The following is a 15,220-nucleotide window of genomic DNA, read 5'->3' on the forward strand; positions in this document are numbered from 1 at the left end:
CTCTCCCCAATGGGTGCTCTGGTGTTGGAGTACATCCCACTCAAGTTCTCTGCCCTGAGTGGAAGGATGACGGGTCACCTTTTGATAAAACACATCACAAAAATTCACTGTGCAAAAATTATACTGTGATAATGGGAAGGAGCTCTTGTTTGGGGAAGACTAACGCCTGGTGTCCAGCTGACATGGCTAAAGGAACACAAACTGGAAGAAGGAGGAATAGGGTTGTCCAAGCCTCCATTGGGATTCATTCTTTGCCTTTGTGTGTTGGGTAGGGATGTGGTTGAAGAATAAGGAGATGGACAGACAATTCTTCTCTCTTGTAGGACAGGGGAATGGTGGAAAGCTCAGTCTCTCACCACAGGACAAGTGGGCTATATACCATGCAACTTTGTCGTCAAGTTGAACACACTGGAGCAAGAGCCGTGAGTAGCAAGAACTGTTCTTCTCTATGCCCGTAGCCACAGACAGGCTGTATTTTTAAGGATATCAAAACAGGTAGTCCTTGATTTACAAGCATTCATTTAGTGACCGATTGTGCTGAAAAATGTGACAACTGGTCCTCAAACTGTAGCATCCTGTAGTCGTGTGATCATTATTTGTGACCTTTGTAGCCAGCTTTTGACAAGCAAAGTCACAATCAATGGTGCCTTACTTAAGAACCATAGCAAAACAGGTTATAAAATCAGGCGTGATCACCTGATGCTTTGTTTAACAAGAACACCACTTAACAACAAATCTTTTGGTTCTGATTATGGTTGTAAGTCAAGGACTGAATGCAATGATAAGAGGCTTATACCTCAGTCCAAATCATGCTGACTCACTTTAGTCCATTGATAAATTAATATATTGATAAATCTTGTCTAGCTGTTGATTGCATTAAGAAAGATTCATTTTTATTTTCTTAACAGAATGGAAATGTTACTTAGGGTAAACTACTAAAGGAATCCATGTGCTTTTGTGTGTTTTATATATTTTTCTGTGGAATGAAAACTTGTGTGTCTATTGTACTTTTTTAAAAAAAAGTAGCTACGGAAGCAAATAAAGGTAATAATTGACTTAAGTGAACAGTTCACTTAATGACTGATCAAAGCTACAATGGCACTGAAAAAAGTGATATAACCGTTTGTCACACTTACGACTGTTGCAACATTCCCCTGATCCTGTGATTTACATTTGGATGTTGACAACTAACTCATATCTGTGATGATTGCAGGGTCCTGGGCTCATGCTAACCCTAATCCTTTTGCAACCTTCTGACAAGTAAAGTCAATGGGGAAACCAGATTCATTTAACAACTGTGTTACTAATTTAACAACTGCAATGATTCACTTAACAAATGTGACAAGAAAAGTTATAAAATGAGGCAAAACTCGCAACAAATTTCTCACTCAGTAAGATCAATTTTGGGCTCGGTTGTGGACATAAGTTGAGGGCTACCTATATAGTCTATTGCTAAAGCCGAGTCCTTCTCTGTCAGCTCAGCTCCTCTTCTCCAACTTCATACCCAGTAAAAGGAGTTAGATGTCCATGTTCCTCATGTGTGGTCCAACAATCTCAATCTCAGCAACTGTGGACTTCAGCTCTCAGAAAGGGGAATTCTGGAACCAACTGCAAGAGATGGTCTTATGCCTTCAGCAGGCTCAGGGTTAGAGAAGACCAAAGAAGAGGATGATACTATCACAGACTATTTCATTGATCCTGTAAATTTCTATTGTGGAACAAGGCAAATGAACAGCAAATCTGAGTAGAGCTACAAAAGGTGCAGAAATTTGCACATATCACAAGAATACGTGAACAAACGGATCCAGGAAACCTATCAGTCTCAATGAGAAGATTCTTGAAAAATACCTCAATATATCAATTCCTGGGAAGATTCTGGAAAAGACAATCGAGCAACAAATCTGAGAACAACTAGACGCAAACAAAGTCATAACCAAAAGCCAACAAATCTTATTGCCAGACAAATCTTATTGCATTCTTTGATAAAGTGACGAAATTAGTGAATCAGAGAAAGACTGTGGATATAATTTACTTGGACTTCAGTAAGGCAATTGACAAAATAGTCCACAACCTACTACTTGATAAGATAGAAACATGTGGATTCATAACTGATTGACTAACTGAATTCAATGTGTAGTCCTCAATGGAACTGCATCTGCATATCTGCATCTGCATCTATGCAGTGGGGTGCCCCAAGGCTCTGTCTTAGGCCCAGTACTCTTCAATATCTTAATCAATGATTTAGATGAGGGGATCAGATGGGAAACTTATCAAGGTGGCCCCTTTGGGTTCGTAGACTTGGGAAGGAAGCTGCTCGGGTCGGCCCAGCTCTTTCGCTTGGCAGGTGGGTGTGCACCCGCAGCTCACTTTCCTGGCTCTGCCCAGCCCGCACAGCTCTGGTGCGGCCCTGGTGGGATGAGCGGAGGGCTTGGCAGGGAGGCGCTCACTGCCTTGGCGAGAGCTCCGCCACCGGGGCAGGAGGGCTCCGCCTATCAGCTGCGCGCTGGGCACCCCAGGCGGCTCTTTGCGCCTCTGCCCGCGCCAGGCAGGATGGCGGCTGGGCACTTCTCCCAGGGTGGGCTGATCCTGCGCTGTGGCCCCGGGAGATTTGCCTCCCCACGTAGGGTTGGGCTGCCCTCTCGGGCAGGGGAGACTTTGTCATACCGGTAGTACGGCATAAAAAGAATTGGCTTTGCCTTCGAAGGCGAAGGGAAGGCAGCGACAGGAGCGCCTGAAGCCGTGTGTCTCTGCTGGGCTCCGGTTGCTCTAAATGCCACGGCAGTATAGGGAGAAGGGAAAGCAACGGTGGCGGAAGGTCTCCTTCCAATGCCAAGGTCAACATCCAAGCCATTGCCACCCACCCACTCGAGGATGCAAGGGGAGGAATTAAGTCACCCCCGAAAAGACGGCCTAGCCGCTTTTTCGGGGGTCAAAAAAAATAAGCCCCGGCCTTATTTTGTGAGAAACACGGTATTTATTATATCAACTTGACAAGGATTTTCAGATGTGGGTTGCCATTGCGTTCTTCCTAGAGCTGAGAGAGACTGACTGGCCCAAGCTCATCCAGATGCAGTGGTGTGATTCTTTTTTTTTTTTTACTACTGGTTCTGTGGGCGTGGCTTGGTGGGTGTGGCAGGGGAAGGGAAGGATACTGTAAAATCTCCAGTCAGTGGTGGTATTGGCCAGTTCTCTGAACTACTCAAAATTTCCACTACTGGTTCTCCAGAACTGGTCAGAACCTGCTGGATCCCACCTCTGCCTAGATGGCTTCATGCCTGAGGAGGGAATAGAACGTACAGTATTCTGGTTTCCAAACTAGTGCCTTAAAACTACATCAAACTAACTGACTTTGCTGATAAACCCAACTCTTATTTCCATAAATTTAAGTGGACAATAGCAGGCTAATTTGCTGTTATTTTTTCTTCTTTCAGCACACTTTTATTTATATGATATATTATTCCCAACTTTTCAAAAGCATGTCTTTTCTACAAACATTTTACTAGAGGCAATAAATTCATGTACTTCCTTTAATTGTTCACCATTTATGTATAACTTTTAGACACCTGTACCTTGATAGGTGATAGATTAATTTCAGATTCAGATTCCTTCTTACATCAGAATAATCTTTACAACTGTTGCCGCAATATTTTGTAATCTCAAGAACATAGCATTGTTTACATACACACACATTTGTCTATAACCAATACATGTCTAATGTCACCAACAATATTTAAAAAAAACATTTTCCATAAATTCATTAAAAAGCAAAAATGACAATAATCTTCCTTGATTTATTCCTTCCTCAAATATTAACTATTTGCTAAGCATTTAACTGATTCCCCTGCTCTTTGCTTCTGTCATATACCACTCTTATTGTTTTCAGCAGTCAACCAATTCCACATTCCATAACTATTTGCTTTAGGATACACTTTCTCTAAATCAACGAATACTTTATACTTCCTCACACTCATACATTCTTTAATGACTTGCTGCAGAGGTTACATCTCTTCAACCCTGCCTAGAATATAGCCACACTGCAGTTTCTCAATTTTGTTGATTGATACCTTTCATACTCATTCAGATTAGTATCAGCTTCCTACTACTATCTCTGAATATAAGAATAATAGCAGGATTTCTCCAATCATAGACACAGTCTTCAAATGTGTGTTAAATAAATTGCACAGATGATCCATAAGCATATTTTAACACTTCCCCAGTTATGTTGTGTACACCTATCACTTTATTTTCTGACATACTCATAGCATACATGGCTTCCTTTTCCTTCTTATTGAATATTGATTGCATTTCTTTTGATTCCATTCTTCAACACACCACTATCCTCCCCATATAAATTCTTAAAATACTCCTTTCAGCTTTCCCTCACTTCAGTTTCACTCCAGATGATTTTACCACTTCAAGTTTTAAATGGTTTCACTGTGTTGGAGGCTTCTAATTTAGCTCTCTTCACTCACTGAAAACAGTATTTTGTGTAGGCTGAACCTGAGGGAGGGGTCAAACGTGTCATAAGACATGAGTCCATGCCTGTTCACCTTGAATGCTCTCTTATCTCCTATTCATTTCCCTTAACTGTCAATTAGTCAGTTTCTTGTAGGGAGCTTAAGCTTGCAATAAATCTTTACACTCGTATGAACTATTTGACTCTCCTGATTTCCCTGGTGCTTGATATTTTGTTTCCTTAAGAATCATTCCTTTTTGCTCCTTTAACTGTAAATGTTGTGCTTGAATATATTGTTTGCAACTATCCTCTCTCTCTCTCTGGGTCTCTCTCTGCCTCTGTCTCTGCCTCTCTGTCTCTGCCTCTGCCACTCTGTCTCTCTGTCTCTGTCTGTCTCTCTGTGCCTATCTATCTATCTATCTATCTATCTATCTATCTATCTATCTATCTATCTATCTATCTATCATCTATCTATGAAAGTATGTATGTATATATGTGTGTGTGGGTGTATTTCTTGACTCATTTGTTCCAAGCAGCCATTCTCTTCAATATATCTTCTTTCATTCTCAGCCTCTTTTATGTTTGCATTCTCACAATATCCTTCCCCAAGGTCTTCACACATGACCATAGTCTTCTGCAATGTAACTAATTTCCTTCTATTCCTAGCGCCTTTACTCAGAAACCTATTTTATGTTCATGCCCTCTTTAGATAAACTGGTGGTTGCACTCTATGACTATGATTCAACTCATGAAGGGGATCTGCTGCTTCGGACAGGAGAACAGCTGAGGATAGTAGAAGAGTAAGCTGGTTTCTCTTGTGGGGCACTACGTGATTCATCAGCAAAAGGAATGAACTCTTCTGTCTGAAAATATCTCAAGTTGCACTGAAGGCTTGTATTCCACTAGGAAGTGCAGCTTCTAATCATGTCATTATCAGTAATATAGATCAATGAAGATTTAGACATACATTAATTCTGTAAAAGGTTTCTAACTGGGCTGTGAGAACCCTCAAGATTAATTCAGCTCAACTGATTTAAAACTGCAAGGCCTTGTAAGTATGTATGTATACATACACACACATACACACGCAAACACACCGAAACACAAACCAAAACAATGTGAGAATTCTATGTTTTTGTCATGATTGAATTCAGTCTCTGAGTTTGGACTTTCTACCAAGGCACGCAAATTCATGTATTGCCTCTAATTGTGAAGTGTATAAAAACGGGTTGGGCTTTGATTGACAGTCTGCAATAGTCATCTTGATCTATTGACACCCTGCTCTCCCAATGGATGCTCTGGTGTTGGAGTGCATCCCACTCAAGTTCTCTGCCCTGAGTGGAGGGATGACGGTCACCTTTGATAAAACACATCACAAAAATTCACTGTGCAAAAATTATACTGTGATAATGGGAAGGAGCTCCTTGTTTGGGGAAGACTAACGGCTGGTGTCCAGCTGACATGGCTAAAGGAACACAAACTGGAAGAAGGAGGAATAGGGTTGTCCAAGCCTCCATTGGGATTCATTCTTTGCCTTTGTGTGTTGGGTAGGGATGGGGTTGAAGAATAAGGAGATGGACAGACAATTCTTCTCTCTTGTAGGACAGGGGAATGGTGGAAAGCTCAGTCTCTCACCACAGGACAAGTGGGCTATATACCATGCCACTTTGTCGCCAAGTTGAACACACTGGAGCAAGAGCCGTGAGTAGCAAGAACTGTTCTTCTCTATGCCCGTAGCCACAGACAGGCTGTATTTTTTAAGGATATCAAAACAGGTAGTCCTTGATTTACAAGCATTCATTTAGTGACTGATTGTGCTGGAAAATGTGACAACTGGTCCTCAAACTGTAGCATCCTGTAGTTGTGTGATCATTATTTGTGACCTTTGTAGCCAGCTTTTGACAAGCAAAGTCACAATCAATGGTGCCTTACTTAAGAACCATGGCAAAACAGGTTATAAAATCAGGCGTGATCACCTGATGCTTTGTTTAACAAGAACACCACTTAACAACAAATCTTTTGGTTCTGAATATGGTTGTAAGTCAAGGACTGAATGCAATGATAAGAGGCTTATACCTCAGTCCAAATCATGCTGACTCACGTTTAGTCCATTGATAAATTAATATATTGATAAATCTTGTCTAGCTGTTGATTGCATTAAGAAAGATTCATTTTTATTTTCTTAACAGAATGGAAATGTTACTTAGGGTAAACTACTAAAGGAATCCATGTGCTTTTGTGTGTTTTATATATTTTTCTGTGGAATGAAAACTTGTGTGTCTATTGTACTATTTTTTAAAAAAGTAGCTACGGAAGCAAATAAAGGTAATAATTGACAAGTGAACAGTTCACTTAATGACTGATCAAAGCTACAATGGCAATGAAAAAAGTGATATAACCGTTTGTCACACTTACGACTGTTGCAACATTCCCCTGATCCTGTGATTTACATTTGGATGTTGACAACTAACTCATATCTGTGATGATTGCAGGGTCCTGGGCTCATGCTAATCCTTTTGCAACCTTCTGACAAGTAAAGTCAATGGGGAAACCAGATTCATTTAACAACTGTGTTACTAATTTAACAACTGCAATGATTCACTTAACAAATGTGACAAGAAAAGTTATAAAATGAGGCAAAACTCGCAACAAATTTCTCACTTCTTAAGGCAGATGGACTAATTTGGGAATGGTTTTGCAAGAAACAAAACACGTTGCCCTTCATATTTTTTGATTGAGTGACACTACAGTTCTCTTTTCTCTAGTTTGTTCTTTTGGATCAATATAAATATATGGGTTTTTTTTTTAAAAAAATAGTATATTTTATAAGCTATAATGGAAATATTTATTGTATGCCATTCTAGGAATATTCATTTTGCAGAGTGGCCAAAAAAGGTTTCAAATTAAAATGTAAATGTTGTCTTTTCTTCTGTAATAAGCAATATCCTCACCTTGTTTCATTTTAAGTCAGAATAGCTGCGGCCGCTTACGTAAAACTATAGAACGTACAATGGGCTGTGGAGAGAACTCTGTAAACAACAATGTGTTGTTTCTTACAGTTGGTTTTTCAAAGAGCTCGGCAGGAAAGATGCTGAGCGCCTCCTTCTCACTGCTGGTAATACACACGGTGCTTTCCTCATTCGAGAGAGTGAATCCTGCAAAGGTAATTTGTTTAAACAAGGCTCTTATCATCATTTCTTCTGTATTAGGAAAATGACAAAAAGATTGGAGAGGGAAACTTTGGAGAAAGGTCCTTGGGTGCCTTACATGATAGCAGTCTTCCAATATTTGAGGAGCTGTCACAGGAAGATGGCAGGACAACAAGTAACTAGTGCAAGCTTATCAAAGTGAGATGCAGCCAACTTGCTATGGCCAACTTTCCTTGGTCACCTCACTATGTTCAATTTGCGTGGCCAACTTACCGTGGGACAACTCGCCATGGCCAACTTGCCATGAGACAACTTGCTGCAAGACAATTCAACAATTCAATTTAATTATTTAAAATAATTAAAAATATTTTAATTTTTGTCACTCACATTTCATTTTGTCCCTCCTTTGGCACCCTTTCTTTAATGATTCTATTCCACTATTCAATATTAGTGTAATTCTTGCCCCACAATGAGCTGTCGTGCAGTGAGTTGGCCGCAGCAAGTTGACTGTGCTGAGTTGTGGTATATACCCTATCAAAGGGAGATCCAACCTAAAATTGAGAAGAAATTTATTTCTCAATGAGAAAAATTAATCAGTGGAACTGCTTGTCTCCAGAAGCTGTGGGTGCTCCATTACTGGAGGTTTTTAAGAAGAGGTTGGATAGTCATTTGTCTGGAATGGTAGAGGGTCTCCTGCTTGGGCAAGAGATTGGACTAGAAGACCTCTAAGACGCTTCAACTCTCTTATTCTGTATGTTCAACCAGTTGGCCTGTCAACAAACTTGGGATTCCCTACACCAGAACAACCCCCCACTTTTCTCAAGAAAACCGTCAATTCCAACACAAAAGAATATTCATAGCTCAAGCTAAACTATGGAGTCCTTAACGCTCTCTGAGCTTGGTTGTTAGCTTGCAGAAACATTTAATTACCAAACTAGGTAAGGTTATCAGTGTGAGGAAGGGTGGGGTTTGTTCCCTTTACTCTTCATGTGTTGGTAGGTGAGTGTGATTTTCTCATTGCTAGTTCCTTGATTAAGGTAACATTGTATGCTAGAAAACATTAAAGCCTCTCATTAATTCCTTTATTAGCATTTTGTTAGTATGTTCATTGTTTATGAAAAAAAATTGCCTTTTAATGACTTATCTTGTGTCCCAGTCACTACTTCTGTGTTCTGCGGGGGGCGGGGGTGTGTGTGAGCAAGGTTGACAACCACTTCCTTAAAAGCTTCAAGGGCTTCCAGTCATGCCTATTGTTGTACAATTACTTCGCTTTCTTGTCACCCTGTTGTCATCCTTCCATTTGGGAGGGGAGGAGAAGGAGGGGGGAGAAGCAGAAGAAAAGGGAGGAAAGATGTCTGTTACTTTTGACTGACAACATTGCTGCCTTCTTCTTGGAAGCAGCTGGAGCCAAGGCTGGCTCTATCACTGGGCAGAGGGAAGCTGCGGGCGGGAGCAACCATGAGAGGATTGAGTTTACTTTTCTTGCCACAAGAAAGCAAAGCAACTGACGAAAAGAAATGTGGGCAAGCCAGCTGCTGCCTTCAGGTGCACTGGAGAAAACTGAAGTCCCTTTGCTGTTGCAAATGTTCTGGTGCCTCTTTGGTTCCCTTTCTATAATGGAAGCTGGCATAAAATTTATGGCATGCAAATAAACAAAAAAATGAATGAACAAATATGGAAAAGAGTCAACTTGAGAGCAAGTTTAGTCTAACACAGTGTTTCTACAATAGGGGCACTTGAAGATGGAAGGACTTCAACTCCCAGAATTCCCCAACCATTGGGCCATGGGGTATAGAATTTTGGGAGCTGAAGTCCACCGATCTCCAAGCTACCACAATTGAGAAACACTGTAGGTATCACTCTATCCACAGGCTTCCCCCTGCCTCTGTCTGATGGCTGACAAATCCAGATTGAGAATTTTGTTCAGCTAAATTGTAGCCTCTCGTTTGCTCTCATACAATCTGACCTACCTCCATACTGTCGGCAACAAAATTGACAATAATCGTATGTTGTTAAGCTGTGAGATTTGTCTCTGAATTCTTTTCCCCATCCAGTTTCAGTGGCATCTTTTCAAACTGGCCTATTTCATCAAAAGGCAGAAGCTTTTGTGAGCAAAAATGAGAAAAATTATTACATTCTGTCCTTCTGAATGTTAGCTTCTATAGATACACATCAGTTTGGACCCCTCTTCATTTCCAAATCCTTTCTTAGCTGTCCCCCAAATCTCATATCCTAGCTGCTGTTTTGCAGATACCAGTAAAGGTTTCCCTTCTATCTTTTACTGAGAAGCCAGAGATGGTGCTGTTAAAAACTCTGCCACCAGTTTCTCTCTATCAAAGATTTGGACATGTTGGGTTGAAAAGATGCAATAGCAGAGATATCAAATGCTGAGCCTCAGATAAGGAGGAGAACTATGGGTAGTTGTCAACTTACAATCATTTGTTTAGACTTCGAGACTCTTCAAAATTACAACAGCACTGAAAAAAGTGATTTATGATTGGTTCTCACTGGCTGTAACCGTGGTTGTAAATCAATGACTACTTCTAAATGTGTGCCTCAGGCAATTGCTCAAAAAAAGTCAAGAAGGCAGCCACAACAAAAAGAGGGAAGATTTGCCCCATTTAATCCCATAAAAGGGATGGGGGTTTGATTGCTTCAATGGGGCTGCCATTTTGACTTTTTTGACTGCTTCTCTGTGGGCACTGACTTGTTTCATCAAAAGAAAGAAGCTTTCGTGAGCAAAAATGAGGAAAAATATTAAAATGTGTCCCTCTGATTGTTAGCTTCTAAAGATTAATGTGGGTCTCTTCCTACCAATACACACCTAGTTTAAACTCCTCCTCTTCACTCCCAAGTCCTTTCTTAACTGTCCCAGCCAGGCAAGGAAGCATTTTGGAGCGAGGAAAGCAATGCTTGCCTCTCTCTCTCTCTCTCTCTCTGAGAAAGGGACAGAAAAATAACTGCATTACGTTCCTCCCCAGGCTCCTTCTCCCTCTCTGTGCGAGATTTTGACCAGAACCAAGGAGAAGTTGTGAAGCACTATAAGATACGTAATATGGATGATGGCGGGTTCTACATCTCTCCTCGTATCACCTTCGACAGCTTGCACAGCCTGGTAGAACATTATACCAGTAAGGCTCAAGAAACTGCTGGAGAGCCTATTTTGGGGTGGGACTGGGCTGCCTGCTCTTCTCATACAGAAAGACTTGGGGTCTCCTAATGCTGGAGATACTAATGTGTAAGGGCTCTCAAGGGCCACCTGGTTTCTGTGGTTTTAGCACCTAATGCACTAATGTAGTTGTTGTCCTGGAATGTGCACCATCCGGGAAAAGTGCTTCTCAACCTCAGCAGCTTTAAGAAAACTTCTTGAAGGTTTTGAGGTTGAGAAGCACTATTCTAAAACAGGGGTCTCCAACCTTGGGCAACTTTAAGACTTGTGGATTTTAATTCCCAGGAACTTAAAGTCCACGAGTCTTAAAGTTGCCAAAGTTGGAGACCTCTGTTCTAGAAGATGCTTGTTATTTGTAAAAATGGCTCCACGTATGAGAAGTCGCCCTTTCTGAGGATGTTTTGGATGACCTTCTTTTATGCTTTGTCTTGCAAAGCTCCAATGCTTATGTGCAGACATGGTCCAGTGCTTTGGCCCTTTGGTCTTCCTCTGATCTATTGACTCTTCTCCTTTGCACCATCCTTTTCATAGGTAACAATGATGGTCTCTGCACCCGCCTTACCAAGCCTTGCCAAACTCAGAAGCCACAGAAGCCCTGGTGGCAGGATGAATGGGAAGTACCCAGGGAGAGCCTGAAGCTGGTGGAGAAACTGGGAGCAGGGCAGTTTGGTGAAGTTTGGATGGGTAAGTGGGGTGTGGATTCTTGAATACTCTGTTCAGCCATGACTTTCAGCAATTCAAGAAGCTATACTTTTATTATAAAAGGCTGTTGTTGTTGTTGTTATTATCCCATCTTTATTCTTTGTATATCCTCCTATGTAATCCTTCTTCCTATTTTCCCCATAACAACAATCATGCGAAGTGGGTTGGATTGAGAGAGAGTGACTGGCCCAAAGTCACCCAGCCAGTTTTCATACCTAAAGTCGGATTAGAACTCACTGTATTCTGTTGATTGGCCCAAAGTTACCCAGCTGGCTTTGGTGCCTAAGATGGAACTAGAAATCATTGTCTCCTGGCTTCTAGTCTGGTGCCTTAATCACTGAAACAGACTGGCTCTCATGATACCAAAGATTAGAAAGAAATTAAGCCATTTATGCTTCCTGATCTTTTTCAAGTGACAATAAAGACCTCCATGCAGAAGTTTACCATCTAGTTTCACCCACCAAATGTCATTGCCTTAATTGTCTCCTATTTAAAAAATTACTGAAATAATTTTACATAATTTTAATCATTTGTTTGATGAAGTAGGATTCTCAGTATAGGCCAGCTTTGCTGCTGAGCTTTTAATTTAGTTTCTGTCAAATTGTTTGTGGCAGGAAATGACTGCTGTGAAAAACAACGGCTGTGTTGGTATCACAATGTTAACCAGATCAGTTGCAAACTTGGAGGCTACATTTGCAGAAAATGCTATGCTTGGTTAGATTCAATGTCAGCTAGCTTCTTTATGGCTTGTATGAATCCAACTCATTTGATTATTGCACGTTACAAGACATTGTGCAGATTCAGGAAATGAGTTAATGTCATAACCAAGTGAAATATGTTGTATGAACACAGCTGTTGGGTTCAAAGGTGCATGAAGGGCTCAAGGCTTGCATTATCCGAATAAAGGCATTATCTGAATAGAGGCATCACGTTTTTGTGTGCTGAAAACGTTAAGATGGCAGTCACAGTCATACAACTGAAGTCCTACTCTGTTTTTACATGGACCATGTGACACATGAAGAAAAATGCATGGTTTCAGTTGTGCAGTCCTGGCCATCATCATAACTCACCTGACCCCCTTCCCTCACAAACAGGCCTACTGCTAGACCAAAATGATGGAGAGCTTCCTCTTCAACTGTTGATTTAGGTCCAGCAATGGGGAATTCAGGCTTAGCCCTGGGCCCATATCTTCCCTCTCTCCCTCCATAGGCTACTATAAAGGCCACACAAAAGTGGCCATCAAGAGTTTGAAACAAGGCAGCATGTCACCTGAAGCCTTCCTGGCTGAAGCCAACCTGATGAAGAAACTGCGCCACACACGCCTGGTGAGGCTCTATGCAGTGGTAACTCAAAGGCCCATGTTCATCATTACAGAGTATATGGAAAAAGGTGAGTTTCTGACAATGTTTCCTCTCATTTCATATGGATGAAGTTTGGTTCTGACTCGGAAGTGGGGAATTTTGCAGGTTTATTCCGATCCTATTAGGTATTGTTTTTTAAATGTGCTTTCCGCATTTCATATTTTCTCAGGAAAGTCTCTTCCCCCTACTTTTCTGTTCTCTCCTCCTCTTCCCATCTGTTAACCTCTAGGAAGTTGGTACTTCTTAGGTGTCAAAGATACTTGACTGTGTACCAATGATAAAACAGTGATTGCTTGGGGCACTTAAGAGGAAACCATAGCTAACACAGAGCAATCAAGGATGATGTTATGTTTCAGATGTGAGTTGGGGCAAAATGAAGCCATCCTGGGGACTTGGGGAAAAAGGTGGAGAAAGATATTGCTGGTTATGAACATCTGAACTATAATTATGGTAGATGCTACCCCATTTTTGACAACATAAAAAACCAGCTGCTCCATGGTGAAACACGGACATTCTACGGAACTATTTCTTAGGCATTTTACAAAGATTCATTCAAATCTATTTTCCTTGAGAGCATCTGGTTAATTATTTTTGATAAAATGGCAGTATTGAGATATTTGTCTCTATGTTAAATGCATAGGTATACCTGTTCTTTTCCCCCCGGCTCACTTTGAGTATTGCATGAAGCACCAACATCTTTGAGTCTTTGATCCAGAGATGGTATTCAGCAGGTTCTGACTAGTTCTGGAGAATTGGTAGCAGAAATTTTGAGTAGTTTGGAGAAGCGGCAGATCCCACCTCTGACTGGCCCTGCCCAGGTTGCCCTGCACTGGAGAACGGAACTGGAAAGCCGGGTAGTGGGATAGGGAGGGAATGGGGATTTTGCAGAATCCTTCCCCCAGGAGCGGGGAGGGGGTGGAGATTTTGCAATATCCTTCCCCTGCCATGCCCGCCAAGCCATGTCCATCAAGCCATGCCATGTCTGCCAAGCCACGCCCACAGAATCCGTAGTAAAAAATATTTGAATCCCACCACTGGTTTGATCTATTACATGCTTGGCTTTGAAATGTAGAAGCCAGTGCATGGGATCAGTTGGAGGGAAGGGCTTTTGTTTAGGTCCATTGCTAGATAAGTCTTTTATTATACACACATTAGAAATAAAGTATGGTGCAAATATTTCACTTTCGCTCTCAATTTCAGGAAACTCCTGTCTCCCTTCCAAAGATTGCCCAAATTGGGGCCCTATCAAAATTTGCCCGAGTTTGGTGGTGGCAGATTTGCAATCTTGGCTGATCTTGGGAAACTGATCAGGATTGGCCCTAATTAGGAGTTGGCTGGGAGATAGCTAGGAAATCCTGGGTCTGTAAAGCTAGACGGGAACTTGAAATATAGCTGTTAGAAGATAAGACAATGGGAAACTATTTCTGTAACATTTCCAAGAAAAAGACATGGATATTTCCATGAAATTCTCAGTAACTGAGATTGATACGACCTTAAACAAAACTGGTGAGCATTTCAAGGAATCACTGCCAAGTATTTGTCCTCTCCCAGATAAACAGACCAGAACACTGCAGAGAAGCCTTTTTTAAATAATGTCACTTACTACGATAGGTAGACCTCGACAATTGAGCCCCAAAATGTAAATTGCTAAACAAGAGGGTTGTAAAGTGATTTTTGCCCAGTTTTAGACCTTTCTTGCCACGGTTAAGTGAATCAGTTTTTAAATGAATTATGTGATTGTTCAATAAATCTGGTGTCCCGTCGCCCCACTGACTTTGCTTATCAAAAGGTGGCAAAAGGTGGCCATATGGCTGGGGACTTTGCAACTGACGTGCCAGTTGCCAAATGTCTGCATTTTTATTATGTGACCACGGGGATGTTGCAACAGTCATAAATCAAGGACTACCTGTAATACCAAGCAGATCATCCCACAGTAAAGTACAATCACCTGAAAATCTACACTGCATGGAGTTGGGTAGTTGTTTACCTCTGTCTGTCTATATGTCTACCATCATTTCTCACCTTTATTATTATACCTCCACAAACATTCACCTCAGTGGTGATTCAAAAACTCTTACTACCAGTTCTGTGGGCATGGTTTGGTGGGTGTGACACAGGAAGGATATACTGCAAAATCCCCCCTTCCCTCCCCACCCCACTAACCTGCTTTCCAGCTCTGTTCTCCTAGGCAGGGCAACCAAAGAAGAGCCAGCCGATCAGCTGGGACTCGATGGGAGGCAGAGAAGAGATGGGGTTGGCAGGGCCAGTCAGAGGCGGTATTGGCCAGTTCTCTAAACTACTAAAAATTTCTGCTACTGGTTCTCCAGAACTGGTCAGAACCTGTTGAATACCTCTGCTTCCCATCAAATAGATTTTTCTATAG

The 15,220-nt window shown here is 41.5% G+C and overlaps 1 protein-coding gene across 1 annotated transcript in view; it reads left to right on the plus strand.

The window, feature by feature from the left end:
* The window catches only part of LCK (LCK proto-oncogene, Src family tyrosine kinase), a 36,554-nt gene that overhangs the window by 10,937 nt on the left and 10,397 nt on the right, over positions 1-15,220 (plus strand). The window contains exons 5-9 of the mRNA XM_087939534.1: positions 324-422; positions 7,516-7,619; positions 10,587-10,736; positions 11,306-11,458; positions 12,686-12,865. Of these exons, the coding sequence (XP_087795660.1) occupies positions 324-422; positions 7,516-7,619; positions 10,587-10,736; positions 11,306-11,458; positions 12,686-12,865 (686 nt within the window). The remainder of the gene's footprint in view (positions 1-323; positions 423-7,515; positions 7,620-10,586; positions 10,737-11,305; positions 11,459-12,685; positions 12,866-15,220) is intronic.

The sequence above is a fragment of the Pseudonaja textilis genome, chromosome 10 (assembly GCF_049901715.1).
Source record: "Pseudonaja textilis isolate UNSWEBS1 chromosome 10, rPseTex1.2, whole genome shotgun sequence".
Classification (NCBI taxonomy): Eukaryota; Metazoa; Chordata; class Lepidosauria; order Squamata; family Elapidae; genus Pseudonaja; species Pseudonaja textilis.